The sequence below is a fragment of the Panthera onca genome, chromosome D2, assembly GCF_046562875.1.
Source record: "Panthera onca isolate mPanOnc1 chromosome D2, mPanOnc1 haplotype 2, whole genome shotgun sequence".
Lineage (NCBI taxonomy): Eukaryota > Metazoa > Chordata > Mammalia > Carnivora > Felidae > Panthera > Panthera onca.
Genome location: NC_138349.1, coordinates 72,973,729 through 72,996,798, shown reverse-complemented (window position 1 = coordinate 72,996,798; position 23,070 = coordinate 72,973,729). Strand labels below are relative to the sequence as shown.

At 48.4% G+C, this 23,070-nt stretch overlaps 1 protein-coding gene across 7 annotated transcripts in view; it reads left to right on the top strand.

Moving 5' to 3' along the window:
- Positions 1-23,070, top strand: part of SIPA1L2 (signal induced proliferation associated 1 like 2) — a 222,928-nt gene that overhangs the window by 93,700 nt on the left and 106,158 nt on the right. For all 7 annotated transcript variants that reach the window (XM_060642826.3, XM_078434223.2, XM_078434226.2 and 4 more), the window contains one exon: positions 21,067-22,807. In XM_060642826.3, coding sequence (XP_060498809.3) covers positions 21,331-22,807 — 1,477 coding nt within the window. In that variant the 5' untranslated portion in view covers positions 21,067-21,330. The remainder of the gene's footprint in view (positions 1-21,066; positions 22,808-23,070) is intronic.

The window sequence follows — 23,070 nt, the reverse complement described above, 5'->3', positions numbered from 1 at the left end:
ATTTGCCCGGCCAAGCTCTTTAGTCTGTGTGCCTGGGCCACCTGGGATCCAGTGCGTGGAGAAATACGGACTTAGATGAATGGAGTCCACAGGGCCAAAGGGGAGGGGGTGGGGTGGTGGCTTTGAAAGGCGGCCATTAGCGCTGCTTTTGAATTAATGGTCTAATTATACCATATGCTTGTGTAGTGTTTTGTATTTTCCAAAGTACTTTCCTACCCCGTGGATCTCAAAGATGAGTCAATACCAGGAACACCTGAGGAACGTGTTAAAAACAGTCTGGGGGGGCCCACACCCAATCTCATGAGTCAGAATTACTAGGAGGGTGGCTGAGGAACTAGTGTTTTTTTTAACAGACTCTTCTCAGCCAGTTTCTGGCACCTGGCCTGGCCCTGGTCCACTCTCAGACCTCTGCAAACCCCGGACCCATCCCCTCCGCTGGTTCTGGAATCTCGTATTCACGGTGTGACAGGCCATTCCTGGATACAGTGGATCAGAGCACCACACCCCAGCAGGCAGGATTTCTTTCCTGTTTTCTCCCCCGGCGACCTGACTTCCAAGTGGTCCAGCATTTCCCCCAAAGTAAAAAGAGCAACCCGGTTGCCCTGTCCTGCCTCCGAGTTTTTAACGCGGACGTGAAGTCTGGGTGTTTGTCCGGATTGGGTCGTACAGCAGCTGAGCCTCGGAGTATTTTTCTTCTCTGATATGAATTCCAGTTCCCCAGACCCTGCAGTTCATTTGAACAAGTGTGCTACGGCAGGTGCTTTATTGCCAACGGGAAGTGTGCAAACAGCTTTGGAGGCTAAGTTTACACCCCCCACCACGAAAACTGTGCAAAAATGCAAGACAGCTGGGTATTTATCATGTGCCCGGTCGAACACGTAATTGAGTTTCCGGTGGGGAGTGCTCAGCAGGTGCCGTGGGGGAGTCCAGGTTTCACCTGGAATGAGGGCGACGACAAAAACAACTACTGGCATTTACCAGGTTTCAGGCACGTGCATGGTCATATTTGACCACATAGCCCACGCCCCTCCGTAGTCCTGCTCATCGCAGTGAGGGTCCCCTTCACCCTTCCTGCTCATGAGGCCGCAAGCCCTTCCTTCACTCTTGTTCTCTCATCCCGCTCAGCCCATCCGTCAGCTCCCGTGACCTGTTCTGCCCTCCTCATCGAAATCCAGATTCTTCCGTCCGGAACGCGCCTGTGCTCGCCGCCTAGTTCAAGCCCCCGTCGCCCTCCCCTGCCTGGACTACTGCAGGGGTCTTGCCGTGTGGCCTCCACCTCTGCCCTCTGTTCCTTTGCAGCAGACAAGGTGACTGAAAACCCGAGTCCGGTCTCCTCGCTGCTCTGCCCGGAACCCTCCAGGGTAAAAGCCCCCATGATCTGGCCCCCGCTACCTCTCCAGCCCCTGCCCCCAGTATCTTTGCTGTTTTTAGCGTGCGCCAGGCTCACTCTCCAATCCAGTCGTTGGATTTCCCTGATAGGACCTCCTCACCCTCCCCTCCTCCTGGCCACCTTGCGTGGCTCCTCCCCTCACCCTTCCCCCGCAGGCCTTCCGCTTAGCTACCTTACCCTTCTGCCACATCCACATGCTTCCCAAACGTGCTTAACCTTCTTCATCCTGTTGCTTTATGACACTCGTCTTTGATAGGTTACTTATTTATTTGTTCCTCTTTATTTTTTAAATTTTTTTCTTTTAACGTTTATTTTTGAGAGAGAGAGAGAGAGAGAGAGAGCGAGAGAGATAGAGTGCGAGCAGGGGAGGGGTAGAGAGAGAGGGAGCCGCAGAATCCGAAGCAGGCTCCAGGCTCCGAGCTGTCAGCACAGAGCCTGACGCGGGGCTCGAACTCATGAACCGCGGGATTGTGACCTGAGCCGAAGTCGGACGCTTAACCGACTGAGCCACCCAGATGCCCCTCTTTGTTCCTCTTTCTTACGTGACATCTGCCAGGATACAAGTTCTGTCAACACAAGGCTTTTCCTAGTTGTGCATCCCCGTGTCCTCAATCCTAGAGGCACCCACAAGCACCCTTAACGCACACCCGCGGCTTGTATAGATGATGAAACTGAGATCCCGAGGGGGTTCGAGAAGTCCGCCCAGGGGAAGTGCAGTGACTAAGTACCGAAGCCAGGATTTGCACTCAGGTCTGACATCCAAGTCTCTGTGCTTACAGTCACAGAGGGGTTGTAATTGTGCAATAGAAAGGGCAGGTCTGGGGAGGGAACTCCCAAGAAGAAAGTCGCAGAGGTGGGAACGGCTCTGGTGCGCTATGGAGACAGTGAGGAGATTTTCGGGGTGGTCTTGTAGACTGGAACTAAATTTGGGAAGGGCCTTACGTGCTATACTGGGGTGCCTGAGAAATTTTGCTTTCATTTGAGGTAATGGTAACTCCTAGCACGTAGAGTTATCGGGGTTAATTCTTGGTACATAGACGGTGCTCATAAATGTTGCAGTTGAGGGTACGTCTCACCAGCGGAGCAAACCCAGGCTGCCGTCACCAGAGTAGAAACTTCTTGGCTTTGGGGCTCACGTCAGTGGTTTCCAGAGCATTCCCAATTTCGGGTTTCGTTTGTTTTCCTCAAAACTAACTAACAAACGTGAGTGAATAAATTGCTTGGCATCCAGCTGTGAAATCTGGGAGGAAGCTATTTCAGTACGTGAGAAAGGGGGAAAATAGGATGATTTCAGAATCCTGCATTCAACGTTGGGCTTTCTCTTTCCGAGTTATGCTTAAACCAGTCGCTGCTGATGCCAGTGGTGTGTGAGAGCTACCTTTTTTTTTTTTTTTTTTTTAATTTTTTTTTTTTTTCATTTATTTTTGGGACAGAGAGAGACAGAGCATGAACGGGGGAGGGGCAGAGAGAGAGGGAGACACAGAATCGGAAACAGGCTCCAGGCTCCGAGCCATCAGCCCAGTGCCCGACGCGGGGCTCGAACTCACGGACCGCGAGATCGTGACCTGGCTGAAGTCGGACGCTTAACCGACTGCGCCACCCAGGCGCCCCGAGAGCTACCTTTTAAGGCAGTAGGTTCCGGGGCTCATGCCAGACCCTGGGAGCCTGGACCCTAGGGCCCAGGAATCAAGGCATGCGCATCTCAGGTAGTCTTGAAGATTGGGAACCACCTGTTAAAACACCCTCCCCCCCCAACCTGTTAACTTCTTTCTTAGAGAGAAGGAATACTTAACCTTTCTTGCTCAGAGACTGGTTCCTATGTTTCGAGAAACCCTTCCAGCTTTACTGCTTGTTTGTGGAGGGACTCGGGCCTGCACGTTAGGAAACTCTCTGTGGCTGACCTGTGACGGGGCCTATAAATGCAGGTAGCGCAGGTAGGACAGAGGGCAAGGCTTTCCTCCTCCAGACTGGAACAAGGTTCTGGTTCAACAGGAGAGAATTCGGGAAAAACAGGTTGGTCCACCTGCGGTGACTGAAGGGTCAGGCAGAACTGAGCTTTCATCACTGGGCCGACTCACGCTCAGGCCTGGGAACTGGCACTTCTGTCCCCATTCGCCAGGGTTGGTGGTGAAATCAGGCTTCGTGCGGTTCATGACGCACCGCCTTGATGGGCAGGGTGCCCTCGGGAGTCTGGTACAGACCTCTGTGGCTCGCTCTTGCCTGCTGTTGGCCAAAGTCAGCAGCACCTGTATTTTTCTTACCCCGTGAGAACAAAAGTCACATTTGCAGACCTGCTCCTCGTAGCTGAGGAAAGAGAAGAGGGGTTTGTGATGTCTTACTCACCATTGTGTAGTAAGGTCCCTTGCTACTCTCCAGTTGTATGCGTGTGTGGGTTTTTTTTTTTTTTTTAATGTTTACTTATTTTTGAGTGAGTGAGAGAGAGAGAGAGAGAGAGAGAGAGAGAGAGAGGAGGAGGAGAGAATGAGTCTGGGAGGGGCAGAGAGAGAGAGGGAGACACAGAATCCGAAGCAGGCTCCAGGCTCCGAGCTGTCCGCACAGAGCCTGACGCGGGGCTCGAACTCACGAACCGTGCGATCATGACCTGAGCCGAAGTTGGACGCTTAACCGACTGAGCCACCCAGGCGCCGCTGGATGTGTGGGGTTTTCATCTCAGCAGCTAGAGATAGAGGGGAAGAGGGGATAGAGGGGTAGAGGGGAAGGTGTGCAACTCTGGATGCGATTTTAGCTAACAGGAGCAAAGGGTGGCAGCAGGGAATCCCCATGGGACATCCTCTTGGCTGAGCTGAATTCTGGGACCCTGAGCCCCATCAAGTTTGCTTTCCCTGGAAGCTTTTCCTGGTCTCTTCCAAGCCGAGAGCCAGGTCTTGTCCATCGTCCTGTGTCCAGCTGGGTGCTTAGCAGGTAGGGAGGTAGGTTAAGTGTTTGCCGCATGGATGAGTATGGTGTGGACTGTGACACAACAAAGGAACAGAAAATGGTTTCAAGGTACAGTTTCAGGGTAAATGAGTGAGTTGGGGAGGAAAGAGTGCTAGAAGATGGCTTTGAATGCATTAGATTTTGTGGCTTCTTTTTTTTTTTTTTTTCATGTATTTATTTTTGAGAGAGAGAGAGAGTGAGAGTGGGGTAGGGGCAGAGAGAGAGGGGAACAGAGGATCCAAAGCAGGCTCAGTGTTGACGGCACAGAGCCTGAAGCCGGGCTCGAACTCATGAACCACGAGATCATGACCTGAGCTGAAACCAAAGTTGCGCACTTGACTAAGACACCCAGGCGCCCCTAGATTTTGTTACTTCCAGGGAAAGGAGAGAGACTTTATAAGCAAGGGGGGTTGTAGAAGCAAAAGATGGGAGGACGCAGACCAAGAGAGAGCGAGTGGGGGAGGGACAGAGAGCGAGAGAGCGAGCGCGAGGGAGATACAGAATCCAAAGCAGGCTCCAGGCTCTGAGCTGTCAGCACAGAGCCTGATGCGGGGCTTGAACTCAAGAACCGTGAGATCATGACCTGAGTTGAAGTCGGCCGCTTAACCGACTGAGCCACCCAGGCTCCCCAGATGGTTTTCTTTTTGCATGAAGTTAGCAAGTTTGGATTAGGTTGGCTTCTTTGGGGCAAACTCCGGAATTTTATTTTGATTTTTATTCCTGAGGTTTAGAGGCCATATGCACATTTGACAAGTTAGCAGTTAGAGTGGAAAGAATGAAGCAGCCTGGATCCTGGTTCTGAGTCTCTTGATTTGCTGTCATTTGATTATAGGCAAATCACTTAGTTAATTGCCCAACGATTTTCTTCCTTATCTGTTACCTGGGGAGACACATCTCTCTCTGGTCTCTCAGAGGTTTTCCTGGGATCGAGTGGACATAAGAGAGTTTTGAAAATGGCAAATCCCTAAAGAAACGGAATGCTCCTGTATTAACATTTTATGATAAAGAACACATTACTAGTCAAACAAATTCTTTGGGTCCAGCTAGGATTTTTATGAAGCTTATGGTAATATAGATGATTTACTTGCTTGTACTTTTTTTCCTTGTTTGAGATTCTGTGTACATCTCAGGACTGGTCCTCATGATTGTGGTTTCTGTGTCTCTTATTCATTAACCTAGAAATTCAAAGAAAGTAGTGATTTCCCGTGAACATAAGTTTATAAAAGGAAACAGGGTTTTTGGTGTTATTTTAATAAAATCTTGTATAGCATACTAGGTGGTCATTCTTTCAGTTTTTTGCTTTCAGTCAAGATCTTTGAAGATAGGCACTTTAAAAAAAATATAAATAACCAACCCAGATTAACTAGTATGCATGTGTAATTCAGAGCGTTTAACTTTTCTTTCTTACGTAGCATTTGGTCCCTACTTATTTTTCTTATTTGAGAGAGAGACAGCGAGCGGGGTAGAGGGACAGAGGAAGAGACAGAAAGAATCCCACGAAGGCTCCCTGCTCAGTGCAGAGCCCGACGTGGAGCTCGATCCCACGACGCTGGGTTCCCGACCTGAGCAAAAAGCAGGAGTCAGACGTTCAACCGACCGAGCCATGCAGGCGCCCCTCGCTTCATACTTTAAAAATTCCAAGTCCGGTACGTTGAGGAAGGATTTCCACTTCAGGGCACTGGAATTCATTCCCTGTGTCTCCTGAGATGAAAATGTGTCCCCCTGGAAGGGAACGCCTTATTTAAAGGAGGACACCATGGGAAGAAAGTTCTCTTAAGGATTCATTCCAGACATGACTCCTGAATTTGAGGTTTCGGGAAATGTTGTGTTCCCGAGTCCTGAATGAGCTTGCCTTCCTCCTAGCTGCCAGCGCGAGGACGACTCGGGGTAAAAATCAGATGGTGAAAAGCATGAATGAAGCCCTCCTGTGTCTGTCTTCTCTGCCTACTCAGGAACTGTGCCACATGTCTCCTGTTTCTCCTTAGGACAGTTTACCGGTGGACAGGAATGCAGAGTTTGGACTGCACACAGCAGTAGCTATTACATCAAGCATTTGGGACATTGTCTTCTCCCGTTAGATCATTGCTTTATTGGCGGCCCAGCCTTCTGGGAAGGGAGGTTGCTTGGTGTCAGTGACGGTCCCCGCCTTCCTGAGCCTCCCTGAGCCTCCCTCTGTCTGCCAGCCCTGAGGAGCAGGCCCTGCAGCAGAATCGAGCAGGCAGCCAGCGTGGGGGCTCTTGGGAGGGGACGTCACGGTGCTCCCAGCCAGGCACTGGTGGGCGGCATGCTCCCGCTGGCGGGTCGCAGCCACGGCCTCAGCTGCGGGGCGTAAAGCCCCCTCCCGGCTTCTCTCCCTCGAAGGCGCCGCGAGGAGATGGGACTGCGGTGTCCCGTGGGTGACCGGCTGGCCGTGTCCCCCTTTGAACCGTCAGTCCAACGTTTGGGTCGTCAGCTCGGAGCAGGGCACGGTGCAGGTGCCTACACACAGACTCCGGAATTGGAAGAACTCCAAACACTGGGTCTTGGAATCCCGTACGAAATGCACACTTCTGTGCAGCACGCCAGCGAGGATTTTGCATGCAGGTGACGCCGGGGTCCCCGGTGAGGATGGCGAGTGCAGGGACAAGCCTGGGGGGGTGGGGGGGGGGCGGGGGGAGGGCAGGGCGGTTCCTCTGCAGCGAAGTCCACTTTAACTGGCTCTCCCTTATGGGCGCTCCAGGGAGCAGAGGCGCTGTGGACTCTTCTCGAGGGTTACAAGCGGGTGAACTGAGTCCGGAGCTCAGGGAAACGGGAAACCCCTTACAGAGATCATATCCGGTAATGCTCGTTCGCTCGGAGTTTTGCCAGCAGTTTTCTCCGCTTCGCTTCCTGCTTAACCTCGCTCGCTAGGCTTCCGATCTTCGGTCCTAAGTGGGAACAAGTGTCGTTCCTCGGCGAGGTGGCAGGATCGGTAGCGGACGCTAGAGACAGGAACAAACCACTTAACCCATTCGCGCTTCCTCCTGCTTATTTATCAGGTGGGAATGATACTCCTAGTTTGCATTTGTGTGCTGTTAAAAGTCCCCAGAACGCTGACGCATGCTTTCTCATTCGGTCCCGCGAGACCCGTCTGCCGTGCCCTGTGCAGACGTCGTCCCTGTCGCGCAGATGAAACTGAGTTTCCGTGGGTGCGTGGGTGGCTGAAGGGCCCACAGTTAATCACGTCCGCGGAGGGAGACACAGCCTTCATTCCGAGCTCTCCGCGCACCACTGCCCGGCAGGGCACCCAGGCTCACACCGGGCGTGGGGTATCTGGAAATACATGCCAGTGCAAGGGTATCACTGTTCTAACCAAAGTGGTGTTCCAGTGCGTGGGAATGAAGGGCGATGTTTTTGCGAATACGTGCTATAAAAGAAAACCGTGTACGCCAAGGCAATCAGCAATAGGTAATGCTTATCTAACACGAATACCTGCCTCCGTGTATCTTACTGTCTTAGGTATCTTGGGACTTAGATCAAGAGGAGGAAGATAATGGCCATCTCGTTGTACAAAAACGAGTAATGTGCTCTGTGTAACGTAGCCCGCGTCGGTTTTATAGGCATTTTACTTATGAATTTTTTTAAGTTTATTTATTTATTGTAAGAGAGACAGAGACAGCGTAAGTGGGGGAGGAGCAGACAGAGGGAGGGAGAGAGAGAGTCCCAAGCGGGCTCCACGCCATCAGTGCGGAGCCCGGCATGGGGCTCGAACCCACGAAGCCATGAGATCGTGACCTGAGCTGAAACCGGGAGTCAGACGCTTCACCGACTGAGCCACCCAGGTGCCCCTACAGGCGTTTTTAAAAAATATTTTCCTGTTTATTGAATTTAAAGTTTATAAGCATGTGGATTTACATGTTTCTCATACATAGTTATTTCATTTGGACGCTTTAGAAAAATACAAAGAAGAAGGCTATAAAAGCTTGCATAAAGCCTGTCTGTAATAGGTAGCCACTGTCATAAGGCACGGTTGTTTCTTCACAGTGCTTTTTTTTTTTAAGTTTATTTATTTTGAGAGGGAGAAGAGAGTGGGGGAAGCAGAGAGAGAGAGAGGGAGAGAGAGAATCCCAAGCAGGCTCCACACTGTCGGCACAGAGCCCAACGTGGGGCTCAAGCCCACGAACCCCGAGGGAGATCATGACCAGAGCCAAAATCGAGTCGGATGCTTAACCGGCTGAGCCACCCTGGCGCCCCCTCTTTGCAGTACTTTTGCGTATATGGTTTAAACATCAGGTTTTATTTTTGGATCCTTTCACATAAACCTGTGTTGTAAATTCCAACATCACACACACTCAAAGAACCTTTTCGGGCTGCGTACCATATTCCATGGTATGATATTTACCATATGAGGCATAGTTAACCCCTCGCCACCGGCTGTTAACGACTGTTCCACGTTTTTCACTCTTGTAGGTAGAAAGAGTGAATGTCTTGCTCTCTAAGTGTTGCCCCACAGCTCTCATTTCTTGGGTAGATTTTTCAGATGTGGAAATACGGAGTCAAACGACTGTGTTTATTGGCATTGGGGGGGAGGTGCCGTCCGCAGCACATGAGGACATCCGCTCCCCAGACCCTCACCGGCACGGAGGGCATTGTGGATGCCCATGCATGTGGATAACTAGGATAACAGGCTAGTCAGAAGGGCTGCCCTATCCTTTTAACTCATTTCTTCTGTTACTTATTATGCATGTGCGTATCGTGCCCCGCTCAGCTTCTTGAGGATTAGGACGCTCTGTCATTCATTGTTACTGCTCCCCACCAGTCCCCCAGCATCCAGTACGGTGCCGAGTAGAACTGAATGCGTTTATTTACTGGAGTAACAAAGGCTTTTTTGTATCAGATAATAAACCTCGCGAAGCTGTTCAGCGAAACTCCGTATCCTGTAATTCAAATAAACTTGAGAAGGATGGGAAGGTAGCTCTGAGCGTGTGAAGAGTGAATGGTGTTTGTCGTGTGTTCCTTAAACGTGGCTATTCCTGAAAAATAAAATACTAGACTGTTGTATGGGTTGGTGGGGTTTTCTTTTCCATACCCTTCATGCTCCGTCGAAAGGAAGCATCTTCAGGTTTGATGGCTTTGTGGTTTACTTGATGCCTTTTTACAGAGAACGCATTGAGGGTAGCCAGTTTGTGTGTTCAGTTCAGTTTTCAATAGTATTGATTGATTGGAGTTTTGGGGAGCAAGGTGAGGCAGACAGACCTTTGCTCTGCAAGAGTTTTCACTATGGATTCAGTGGAAAATAACGGAGGGAGTGGATTGGTTCTGTGTGAGAAACACAACAGGACAGCTCACAAATAGTCTTTTCTGAAGGCTCTAGCCTACCAGGTTTTTCTTATCAAATGTTCCTGTTCCCTTCTTTGCGACCCCAGTGTCCCTAAACCTTTATTTAAAGAATAGAATAGATTATTTTCTGTGATTTTTTTTTTTAAGTGAGAATAACAGAAGAACAGTCTAAATCAGTTGGCACTAGGTTGAAATTCTGTTTTTCTTTTGTTGTGTTTTCCTATGACAGAAATGCCTCAGCTTAAATTATTAATCGGAACGTCCGATTTCCTACTGTGTCATCTGTAATTCAGGGGCCACATCGCTGAAAAAATGTATTAACTAATAACCTCCTGAGGGAAGGAGGTACAGGGCTATCTCTTTTTATCTCTTTCTGATTTAAAAGATTTAATGGAAAACAGTCAATACCCACAGCTGTTCTCGTGTCTCCTTGGAAAAAAATTCCATGATCAAAATGTTCCATTTAACAAAATGGCTCTTTGTTTTTTCTCCTTTGACATTAGCCGGCTGACTGGATAGGGGAAAAGCTTACTACCGAGAATTGATTCCTGGTTTTTATTGACACCCCGAAAGTTAAAAAGTGCCACATAATCTCATTCTAATTTAATAGCGTTCCCTTAAATAATTTCAAATGGAAGTTCTAGCTGGAAAGAGGGCAGCACCTGACTGGAGATTGTTTTGGGCATTTTCTTCACCTTCTAGAAGCTTCTGTTTGCCTCTGGGAGAATCAGCTTAACTACCGCAGGTCAGTTACTGCTTTGTGTTCCTGTTGTGTTCCTGGGGGATAGTTATGTATCTTACTCATTTTAATTGCTCAATTTAAGTCCATCAGTTAATAAATATTTATTCATACGCACATCAGTTTTGTGGGGTAATAATTCTAGAACTTTCCATGCAGGATACACGGGATAAGCGCTGTGCGTCTACGTTTCATTGAATCTTTCAAGTAATCCTTTGAAATAGGTAAAAATCCTTCCCATTTTACAGGTGGGAAACTGAGGCTCGGAGAGAAGGTGTCACTTTGCCATGATCTCAGGTCGCACGCGGTAGATCCTGGGTATTTGCCGAGTGCCCAGTGCTGAGAGCCGAGGGGAGGTTAGTGACAAGTACGTAGGTCGTGTCCATGGAGTGGCGCAATGTGTTGTAAGAACTATGGTAGCGAGGTAGAGGGAAGGAGAGTCTCGACGGTCTGTGGGCGGGGGAGGAAGCCTGCGCAGAGCCCTTTGCGTGAGAAAATGCAGGGCAGACACGGCGTGTGGAGCTCCAGCCGCTGAAGATGGGGCTGGGCAGCTCCTGGCGGACCCGATCCTGCATGACCTGTCTTACCTTAAGGCAGTCAGGCCTTACCGTGATGAAAATGGGAGACTATTGAAGGATTTTATGCTAACCCGGGAAAAAGAAGAGAGCAGTTCGACCTGTGGCGGGGGCAGTTGAGACGGCAAGGTGTGCACGGATTGGGAAACATCCGGAAGGTTGCAGACGGGCCTCGGTGTGGCTTGGGTGTGGACTGTATAAACTCTGAGGATTGTCAGCATTTAAGGAAGACCAGTGGAGGATCCAGAGAGGAAACCAAAAAGAGAGAGAAGCAAGAATCACGGTGTTCCATGAATGTGTCGCGATGATACGTCAACTCAGTACTTTGGGGGACTTTGGTTCACGGCCGTTTCAATTAGATGGATGGATGTGAGTTCATCGTGAGTGCCAACTCTAGAGGCCGGGGGTACAAGCATGAACAAGTGGATCAGGACCCTACTCTGATGGAGTGCCCGGCCTCTTCACTTAGAAAGCCACACAAGGGGCACCCGGGTGGCGCAGTTGAGCGTCTGACTCTTTTTTTTTTTAATTTTTTGGGAACATTTATTTATTTTTGAGCGACAGAGTGAGACAGAGCATGAGTGGAGGAGGGGCAGAGAGAGGAGGGGGACACAGAATCCGAAGCAGACTCCAAGCTCCGGGCTGTCAGCACAGAGCCCAAGGCGGGGCTTGAACTCACGGACCGTGAGATCATGCCCTGAGCCGAAGTCGGACGTGTAAGCGACTGGGCCACCCAGGTGCCCTGAGTGTCTGACTCTTAATTTCAGCTCAGGTCATGATCTCACGGTTTTGTGAGTTCAAGCCCCAAGTTGGGCTGTGCAGTGACAGCGTGGAGCCTGCTTGGGACTCTCCCTTCCTTTCTCTCTCTCTCTCTCTCACTCACTTTCTCTCTGCCCCTCCCCCACTTGGGGCTCTCTCTCTGTCTGTCTCTCAGAAATAAACAAATAAATAAAAGGAAGGGAAAAAAAAGTTACGTGAGAGCATAAACCTTTCATTTGTCCCTTTTACTCACCATGGATTATAACTCAGGATAGACTCAGGACATAGGGTTCTAGTGGAAGCCGAGTCCTTTAGGCTTTTTACTGGGGTCTCTGTTTTACTCTGATGAAAAACTCCTTAACTACACCAAGGGGATCAGCTTTTCTGAGCGCATCATGTGAGAGTTTTTCTAAATAACAGCACAGAATACTTCAAAAAATTGTCTAGCACCGATGTGAGCATTAGACCAGGAGAAGATTTTATGCTCCTCACAAATCTTAGGTTACCCCTTTGTCACAAAACCCCAAAGAGGAGAGAGACTTTTGCTCTTTTTAAAGTTTTCATGGCCCAGAATATTTATCTGTGGTTCCACCCCATTGTTTGGTTCAAGAAAAATACCTAAGAACTAATTTTCATGTCCTGATCTACCAAAATCTTGGCAGTCAAAAGTCTGATGACTGAACTTCGGATATCCATTTATGACCGTTATTAATAACAGCCCATTTATCACATTGTCTCATTTCCCGGAGTTTAGGGGTCTGCTCTGATAGGCATTTGAGTTCATGGATTGTTTCATAGCTGTTTAGCCATAGCTTCACTCAATACCAGGCTGAAGGTACCGGAACTTGGCGATTTTATGGCGAACGTGTTTCAGACCTTAGTGCGAGCACGCCTCAGCTCCTGTCCTGCCATCCTGGTCACAGGGAGGGTACAAGTGGGGACAGTGTGTCCCTCCATTTAGTCCCTGCCCAATTATACATGTTCGTATTAGAGCTGATGGAATACGAGTATGAAAAATAGGCATTTTTTACAGTAGTTAGACTTTTATTATAAGTCTGCCATATAATTTTAACCGTTTTTTTCCTTGAATGAGGCTCATAATTTGTGTGTTTTGTGGTTTTCAATCCATTTGCTACAGCTGCAATCCTGATAAGTGGCTCAATTATAACTGTAATATTGGTCTTAAAGACTCACTGATGTCTCATGGAAAACTTTGAAAAACATCCTATCTAAAGACAATTATGCTTAAATATCACATTTTCTCCATTTCTCTGTTCTATCCTTTACAAATTATTGCCAAGACCATTAGCATGAGAACAGATTATGCCTTCAAGCTGTAAAATCCTTCAGTTTCTCCTTAAGTTGTGGGTTGCTGCCTTGCCCAGCGAGCCCCGTCCTCACCGGAGGCCACCCTCCCGCCCGTGAGGTCACACCGGTTCGCACGTGGATTTTTTTTTTTTTAAGTTGCCCACGGAGTGCGGCTGACATCTTCCCATTTTTAGTGGGGAACAAGAGCCGTAGACTTTGATGAAATGTAGGAATCGTTGGAAACGGTGAGGGAGGGGCAGTGCCCTTGACATCAGAGCTCAGCTCAAAGAAAGGACGAAAAATGTAGAAATTTTAATTAGTGATCGTTCAGAGATGGGCTGTGTACCGTCTCCGGTCTTGGCACGTGGTCAGTTGTCCAGGTTTAGGGGGTTACCTGGAGAGATGGGCATCCATGCAGCTCAGCAGACCTCAGTGCGGATTATTAGTCCCTTCTCTCCGTTATGGCCTAAAGAGGGAACTAGATGACTTCCGTTTTTTTTTGATGTTCGGTTTTTTGTAGCCATACCAGGTTGGCAATGTGAGTTCATTTTGCCGTGGGGTAAGCAAAGTAGCATGTTTGAAGATCCTCTTAAGTACTGTCTTCATTTACGAAGGCAAGAGGGGGACAAATGACAATGGCGATGCCCATAATATGCCCATAGAGGGGGGTCTGTTTTATTTTCCGCCTTCCTAATATCTGATGAAACAGCACTTCTGTCTTTCATGGAAAAAATACCATGGCCTTTTTTGTTTGAGAACTCTGCACTTGCCAGTTTAAAACTCTCATGCCAGGGGCGCCTGGGTGGCTCAGCCGGTTGAGCGTCTGACTTCAGCTCAGGTCATCATCTCGCAGCTCGTGAGTTCAAGCCCCGCGTCGGGCTCTGTGCTGACAGTTCGGAGCCTGGAGCCTGCTTCGGATTCTGTGTCTCCCTCTCTCTGCCCCTTCCCCGCTCATGCTCTGTCTCTGTCTCTCAAAGATTTTAACTCTCATAGCAGTTTTTTACCATCTGTTAGAATGACCCAGTCATTCTAGGACCGGACAGGAGCAGACGCACCGCTGTGTCGTAAAAGTGACGTGGGGGCTCTTAGGTTCATATGGCTTTATTATGGCATGATTTCCTTCCATACCGTTCGAAGACATTGTCTATACCCACCTTGTGTGGCCAGTACAGTGGCGGATGGCGGGAAGCTCTTTCCAGAGCAGACTAGCTGTTGACTCTTATGTTCAAGGTAACCTGTTCTGGGAAGGATCTGGGCCTGCCTTGGCACAAACAGCGGCCTGCAAGGAGCTAACAGCTCTCCATATTTATCTGAGTTTCTGTCATAAATGTTTCTGCAAAATTATTAAACTTTCATAATTGCGGTATATTCTGTAAGCGTAAGAACTCTCCATTTAAGTGCTCAATGCTTTATCTCATAAAAGGTTACTGTCTAACACAGGGCTTTAGTAATTTATTCATTTATTTAATAATATTTATTGAATAACTGCCACACGCTAGAAACCGTTCCCCAGCGCGGCAGGTTAAGTGGTGAATGGAACAGACCCAGCCCTAGGGCCTTGAGGCGAGGAGGTTGAAGCAAGGGGCGGGGGGGGGGGTGTCTGGGAAAGAGAGGACACCAAGGGAGCGTGTCGCAGAGACACCCAGTCAGGGATGAGAGTGATGAGGATGTCAGCTCGGCCCAGGCAGCTGACGCTCCGTTTCCAGGGACAGCTCAGATGCAGGGGTGGACAGGTTGAAGGCTGGAAAGGCACTCAGCATGTCTGGGCCACAGCACAGAGGATAAGGAGGGAGGACCCCGAGACAATGAGGCTGCAGCCTGAGCAGGACAGATCAGGAAGAGACTTGTCAGGCACAGTTTGGATTTTTATCTTAAGAAAGCTGGTAAGTCTTAAATGATTGTCCGCCAGGGGCTCACACGGAGGGACAGGTTCAGGAGTCGGCAGGTCCGTTAAGTGATGACAAAAGTCCAGCGAACTATTTAGATTGGCTTTATTTTTCCCCTGAGAAGTAAGAAACTGCGGTATTTGCCGAGAGGTTGGGGCTGGAAGTGTGAAGAGATCAAGGTCTTTCCCATGGCAGCTGTGCAGATGGGGGAGGAAACGGGGCGGAGGGGTGGGGCGGGGAACAGGACTGAGCTGGATACATAGTCCCAGACTTTTCATATCAGCCTCGCAGACTCACTGGAAACCCGAAAGGACTTCATTTAAACACAGTTCTGTGCTTGGGGGATTGTATTTTCTTCGGTAGTGATGCGCACCTGTAATTATTGTGAGCTCTGTGCCTTGTGTGGGGGCCGATCACAGTCCCCTGATTTCTGCAGGCTCTTCTCTAAGGTGCCATCCTTTTCCTGTCTCTTCTGCCATTGTGATGTCCAGCAACACCGGTCGGGCACGCCACCTTGCACTTGCGATTCACAGTGGGTGTGAGCACAGAGGCTGTACAGATACTTGGTCAGTACAAAGAATAAATCTGGGGACAGATGTCTGCAGGACTTCCGTTACATTCACGTACGTGCCACTAAGAGCGCAAATTTCGGTCTTTCAAAAACTTAGCTCAGTGCTGCGGGCTCACAGGCAAAGGCGGAAAGTTAGAACTTGCAAACAACGTAAAGATAATGAAAGATGACAGAAGGGCCTTCTGTGCCAGACAAGCTGCTCCAGACGCCCAGCTCGTCATCCACGGCCCTGCAGGGCGAACACGATTCACTGGTGTGGGGCTGTTGTGTGTGTGTGCACGCGCGTGCACACGCGTGCATGTCTGTGTCTCCCTCCCAGCCAGAGCCTCCCCGCTAGGTTCTGGATGATTCCAGAGGTCATTCCAGCTCACAATTTAGATTTTCATCCCCTCCATTGTTGTTGCTGTTTGCATTTCTCCCTGTGTGGAGCCTGTACCGTTCCTTGTTAATATCTGCTTTTCAAAGACCTTGATTTTAATTCTTCCCCATGTGCTGTAATACCGGTTTTAATTGCATGATGTTAATATTTCTAGCTTATCTCACTTGCAAACAAGTCCTGTGATTGTTCTGAGGGGTCTTGCTTTTACCGCGGTAGTAAAAATAATTCGCCTGGGAATACTTTTTAAAAGAAGGTGCCGTGTATCATACTTTGTGTTTAGTCCTATTTAGTAGTCCTTGTAAAAGGAAGGCGCTGTCTAGGATTCTGTCAGTAGGTTGACTTTGGGGAGCTACGGCAAGCTGGAAAATGCGGCTAGAAGGATGGGGGGCCAGGAGGGGAGCTGCTGTAGCCCTGCTTCAACTTTAGTAATCAGCTACCACGTGAGGAATTTTTTGGCTTTGAACACTTCGGGTTGTTAGCGGCGCACGTGACATGCGTTGAAGGGCGTATATTTACATGAGAGCAGGATCTTGCCCAAGAGGCGCCGGTCTTGATTCTGGATCCAAGTGCCAGAACTACACTTTCAATTCATTTCTTCGTGGACCAGGCGATGTGCAACACAGTACAAAGTATTTTGGTTATTGAATTTGCTGTCTTCCGTCTTTCACTGAGTGTAAATATGGTCTCTTAGAACCTTTAAAGTTGATCTGGACTACACAAAGACCTAACTCAAACGGAATAAACAAACAAACAAACAAAAAGCAAAACAAACAAAAAAACCCCACTAGACCTGGTGCCAGGTCTAGCTGGGAGTCAAGACCTCTATCCTTAGGATTCCTTCTTTCCTTCCTGAGGCTCAGCCTCAGCGCGGTCACACCAGCTAGTGAGCCCCGCAGCTCCGTGTGTATGTTACATCCCCTGAGCCCTGCCAAGAATCCTAGCCCCCATGCTGGGGGGGTGGGTCACTCACGCTTCCGGGTAGGACAGGGCTGTCATTGGCTCATCCCTGGACCAATCCCTGAAGGCAGGAGAATGCAGCACTTTCATTGGTCAGATCTGTGTCACATGTCAGGGGTGGAGTTAGGCCCCCAGGATAAACTGATTTTAGAGGTAAGGTTCCCCAGCGGGATTCAGGAGAAGGAAAGGGAATAATAGGTCCTAGCCGGGACGAGCCACTAGCTGTCTGCTACGGCTGATGTTTTCACACATCAAAAATTTAAAAACCGTAACTGAAGCAATGGCCTCAGAAGATTTCTTTGGGGAAGAGTTTTGTGTGCTCTCAGTTTGCTGTTCTTTTTTGCTTTCTGACCAGCGTAATACTAAAATTTAACACAAATTCATCTGTCTTTAATTGTTTCTATCTCTTACGTTTAAAAATAATCTTGGGGTACCTGGGTGGCTCAGTTTGTTGAGCATCTGGCTTTGGCTCAGGACACGATCTCACAGCTTGTGGGTTTGAAACCCGCATCAGGCTCTGTGCTGACAGCTCAGAGCCTGGAGCCTGCTTCGGATTCTGTGTCTCCCACTCTCTCTGTGCCTTCCCCACCTACACTCTGTCTCTCTCTCTCTCTCTCTCTCTAAAACAAAATAAACATTAAAAAAAATTTAAATAATACAAAGTAAAAATAATCTAATTTTTTACAGTGTATTGTCTTCCATTTCTATGGGAGATCTAGGGGATGAAGATTTTGTATCTTTAAATTCTGTTACAAACAGTGATACATTTAGAAATGTAAAAGGGTATAAATGCTCAGAATAGACCGCTGACTATTTTATGATCTGTTTTTCTGGAAGTAATTATTCAGTGAATGTGTTGTCCTTGCTAGGTTTCTGTGTCTCACAAATCTCCCGGCAGATGGCTTAACCCCAGGGCTGCCCCCAGAAGTGTGGGGAGCGGGTTCCCCGTATGGGGAGGTGCTGGTTTGTTCAGCTTGAGGCGTGGTGGGCTTGGGCCAGAGTCCTACCTGCGCCCAAATCTTGAGTGCTTCCTGCTTTGACTGCCATGTGCTGTGTGAACATTGGTATTTTCAGCACGTGCCATGACATGGAAAAGAAAGACTGGGATACTTCCTAAATTTTTTAAATAGCGTTTGGTCTCATAAATGGGAGGATAAAGGAGTTTTAAAATGGTTAAAATGGCTCCTTGCATCTCATGGGTACACTGGTCGTATTTTTATGTAGCGATTGGTTACGTTTCTGTTGTCTTCAGCAAGAATCAGCCTTTACATTTTCCATTCTCAGTTTGGGGAATTTGTGGTTTGCCAGGAAATCATTAGTTTCCTCTGTGTTCAAAGTTGTTGCTTTACAGTTGCTTGTGGTATAATTCTTCTTATGCTTAATATTTATTTTAATCTCCTGTATATGTGGTCATGTTTCCTTTCCCATGTCCAGACTTGTATAATATTGTTCTTTCTCTCTTTGCCTTTTTCAGGCTTTGGAAGGAGTAGATCTGTTTTCTTTCTCTTTAAAAAAAAAAAACTACCGTTTGGATTTGTCCCTTTTCTACCTTGTTTTTCCCTCATTCCATTAATTTCAGCTTTTATCTTTATTCATTCCTTCTTTCCTGGTTTCTTTGAGGGCATTTTGTTCTAATATTTTAAGGTGGTGGTGCTTAGCTGCTGATTATATTTTTTCAAAGTACAGTGTGGTGGTTTCGCTGGGCATGGTTCTTCCTTCTTTATACACAACTAATTAGTATGTAATTAATAGTATATACTTGCAAATGAGTGTCATATGAATGTCTGTTGAGAATTCACATATCTCTGTACCAGCCATTAGAAATCATTTGTAAGCCTTCAAATTCATTGGGTTCTATAAGCAGCAGAACTGTCGATAGAATTTAGAGATCATGTAGAAGCCGGTCTAGTAAATCAAATACCATTTCAGCAGCGAGACTGTAGGCAACAAGTTGTTTTCTTTCATATCTCAGTTGTCATTTTTTTCAGTTTCCAGGAAAGCATTCTGTAATAGCCTCAATTGTACAGGAAATAACTGTCATTCAGAATTGCCCATGATCCTTTTAAACACAATAATTCCAAGTGAAATAGAGAAGATGCAGACCTGTCTCTTCTCTTTCAGAGAACCACGGACCGACACCAGTCTGTTTGGTTCACCGAAGCATCTGATTGTTCGCTCTCCCTTTGTTTACCACAGCCTAAAACATCATTTTGTTTCCTCAGTTATGAAGTTGCCCTGGGAATAGACAGCATCTTATCATTCCCAGTCCCATTTTTTTCCCCCCCGATGAGGGGAAGGCAAGTTGCCATGATAAGAAAATATCAGATATTCCAAAAGACTACCACATGTTCATCTCAAAGCCATTAAGAACCCATCGGAGGGGCACCTGGCTGGTTCTGTCGGTGGAGCACGTGACCCTTGATCTCAGGGTGGTGAGTTCAAGCTCCACTTTGGTGTAGAGATTACTTACAAAAAAAGAACCCATTGGAAAGAGTTCTAGTACTGCTCAGCTGTTTGGAATTTTAATACTTTCTAACAAATATTTGCGGTTTTTTTTGTGCTTTGATGAGGACTGAGGGAAATCCGCGATATTATACCTTCATCACCATCATTATTTTCAGAAGAATTAGAGCCATTCATACATTCTTATGCCAACAAGGAAGGCTTCCATCCGTTGGGGACATAATGATACCTGGAAGATATTTTTGTCTAAATAGAGATGGAATACATTGAAACGGTGATTTGTAATTAAAAATAAAAGTTGATTAAAATTCAAGTGTCAGGGCACCTGGTTGGCTCAGTCGGTTGAGCATCTGACTTCGACTCAGGTCCTGATCTCACAGTTTGTGGGTCCGAGCCCCGTGTCAGTCTCTGCGCTAACAGCTCGGAGCCTGGAGCTTGCTTCGGATTCTGTGTCTCCTGTCTGTCTCTGCCCCTCCCTGCTTATGCTCACACTCTCTCTCAAAAATAAATGAATAAACTTAAAAAAAAAAAAAAGTCAAGTTTCTATTAACCACAAAGGTGCACAAAGATGTGTTGTATCTCTGTGCTTTTATTTTACCCTGCACATTTATCGGATTGCTAGTGGCATAATAAACTAGAAAGTTAACACTCGTGGGATGCCTGGGTGGCTCAGTTGGCTAAGTGGCCGACCTCGGCTCGGGTCTTAATCGCACACCTGTGTGTTTGAGCCCCGCTTCGGGCCCTGTGCTGACAGCTCAGAGCTTGGAGTCTGCTTTGGATCTGTGTCTCCCTCTCTCGCTGCCCCCCCCCACCCTCCCCCCCCCCCGCTCATGTTTTGTCTCTCTCAAAAATAAATAAACATTAAAAAAAAAAAAAGAAACACTCGTTCAGATAGCCAGTTCTTTTTTTTTTTTTTAATGTTTTTTATTGATTTTTGAGACAGAGAGAGACAGAGCATGAACAGGGGAGGGGCAGAGAGAGAGGGAGACACAGAATCCGAAGCAGTCTCCAGGCTCCGAGCTGTCAGCACAGAGCCCGACGTGGGGCTGGAACTCACAGACCGCGACATCATGACCTGAGCGCAAGTCGGACGCTCAACCGACCGAGCCACCCAGGCGCCCCTGGATAGCCAGTTCTTAAAGGCTCCCTCCCACTTCACGAGGAATCTCGGCGGGTTCTTACTTGATTGCAAGACCGCATTCTAAAAATACATTGAGAACGCCTGGTATTGATCCTTGTGCTGCTGGACATTTTGAGTTTACATGTTTTGAAAGGAAGTATAACGATACTCAAAAAATTACGTGGCCATTGTGTTAATCTTTATAACTAATGGAAATGTTTTGTCTACCTCATTTAATCCAGGCCACATTAACAGATAATGTTGGTACAGAGATGAAGGGCGTGTTCCTGGCTGAGAGGAGCTTGAAGTTAGCTGGTGGAGGAGACTGGTCGATAAACCAGCCAGTAGGAGTATAAAGAGATCTGTTCCCATTAGTGTAGACACGGGTGCTGTAGGAACACAAAGGAAGCACCCTTTGGCAGATGTGGGCCGAGGCAAAGTTTCTCGGAAGGGGTACTGCTCGATTCTGCATATAAGTGCCAGCCAGCCAAGTAGTGCGAGAAGGCAGAGTGTTCCAGAGAGAAGGAGCAGTATGAGCAACAGAGACTTGAAACTTCATGACCGGTTGGGGGATCTGGGGATGGGCAGAAATTGGAGAGAAGGACCGATAAGAAACCCTATGTAGAACGCATTGAACTTGAGTGACAAAAATTGCTAATGGCTGTTTTCTGTGTTTTAATTCAGGTGAAGGAAATACTCCAGGCCAGATGTCTTAAGGAATGCTCCTGAAAAGGACAGAGGCATACAAAATTAGTTCAACATCTGAGAAGCAAGCTGGTTTTGGAGAAACCATACTCTGAGGATGTTGTTTGCTTTCGGTTAAAAGGAGAAAGTACAGCTGTAGAGGAAGCCTTTATATCTGCGTTTACGGTCGCATCGTAAATGACAATGTAATTAGTTTCACCTCAGTCTTGCTGGTGAGCCTTGGAGCTTCTTGCCTCGGCAGACATGAGCGACCCAAGGCAGTCCCAAGAAGAGAAGCACAAGCTTGGCAGGGCCTCTTCCAAGTTCAAGGATCCTCCCAGAATCATGCAGTCTGATGATTATTTTGCTCGAAAATTTAAAGCCATTAATGGCAACATGGGCCCTGCCACCTCTTTAAATGCCTCGAATTCCACCGAGAGCGGTGGTCCGGCTAATGGCACCCCAGCCGTGCCCAAGATGGGTGTGAGAGCAAGAGTGTGTGAGTGGCCTCCCAAGAAAGACTGCTCCAAGGAGCTGACCTGCAAGGCGCTGTGGGAAAGCCGGTCTCAGACCAGTTACGAAAGTGTCACGTCCCTCACGCACAACGGGCAAAGCGACCAGAGCGACGGTCAGCAAGAAGAGAAGCTCGATCTAGACTTTGTGGAGGCGAAGTACACCATTGGGGACATCTTTGTTCACTCTCCTCAAAGAGGGCTGCACCCCATAAGACAGAGAAGCAACAGCGATGTCACCATCAGTGACATCGATGCTGAAGACGTCTTAGACCAAAATGCAGTGAACCCCAACACCGGGGCCGCCCTCCACCGAGAGTACGGGAGCACGTCTTCCATTGACCGGCAGGGCTTATCTGGCGAGAACTTCTTTGCTATGCTCAGAGGGTACCGAGTAGAGAATTACGACCACAAAGCGATGGCCCCTTTTGGGTTCCCTGAGTGTTTCCCCTGCGATCCTGCAGTCTCTCCCAGCCTCCACGCGGCAGCACAGATATCCAGGGGAGAATTTGTCCGCATCTCAGGATTAGACTACATGGACAGTGCCCTCCTCATGGGGAGAGACAGGGACAAACCTTTCAAACGGAGGTTAAAGTCGGAGTCGGTGGAGACGTCCCTCTTCCGGAAGCTGCGAACTGTTAAAAGTGAACATGAAACGTTCAAGTTCACATGTGACCCGGAAGATGGTCGCCTGGAGCGGGGCGTCCGCCCTTGGAATTGTCAGCGGTGTTTTGCACATTATGACGTCCAGAGCATTTTGTTTAATATCAACGAAGCCATGGCTACGAGGGCCAACGTGGGGAAGCGGAAAAACATCACCACCGGGGCCTCCGCGGCGTCCCAGACTCAGATGCCGGCGGGCCAGACAGGCAACTGCGAGTCCCCTCTGGGGAGCAAGGAGGACCTCAACTCCAAGGAGAACCTGGATGCTGACGAGGGAGACGGGAAGAGCAACGAGCTCATCCTGAGTTGTCCTTACTTTCGGAACGAGACTGGCGGGGAAGGCGACAGGAGGATCGCCCTTTCCAGGGCCAGCTCGTCTTCGTTCAGCTCCGGGGAAGGCTGCTCCTTCGAGTCTTCTCTGAGCTCCCACTGCACGAACGCCGGTGTGTCGGTCCTGGAAGTGCCGAGGGAGAACCAGCCCATCCACCGGGAGAAAGTGAAGCGCTACATCATAGAGCACATTGACCTTGGGGCCTATTATTACCGCAAGTTCTTCTACGGGAAAGGTAAGGGAGCGTCCTGGGTGTGTGTGCGTGTATCCCAGACTGGTTTTTGCATGTCGCTTTGGGCCGGAGCCCCTTCACCGGGGAGTCCGAGGCCGTGGTTCACTGGACCCTCCGTCGCTTCCAGACTAACCCCTTCCTCAGGAACCCCTCTTCCTGCCTTTGCTGATGGGTGATCTCCAGTGTGGAATGACCACCTCTGTCTCTCTGCCTTCGCCAATTTGTGAGCATCACAGATGTCAGACCTGCTCTAGATTTACCCCTTT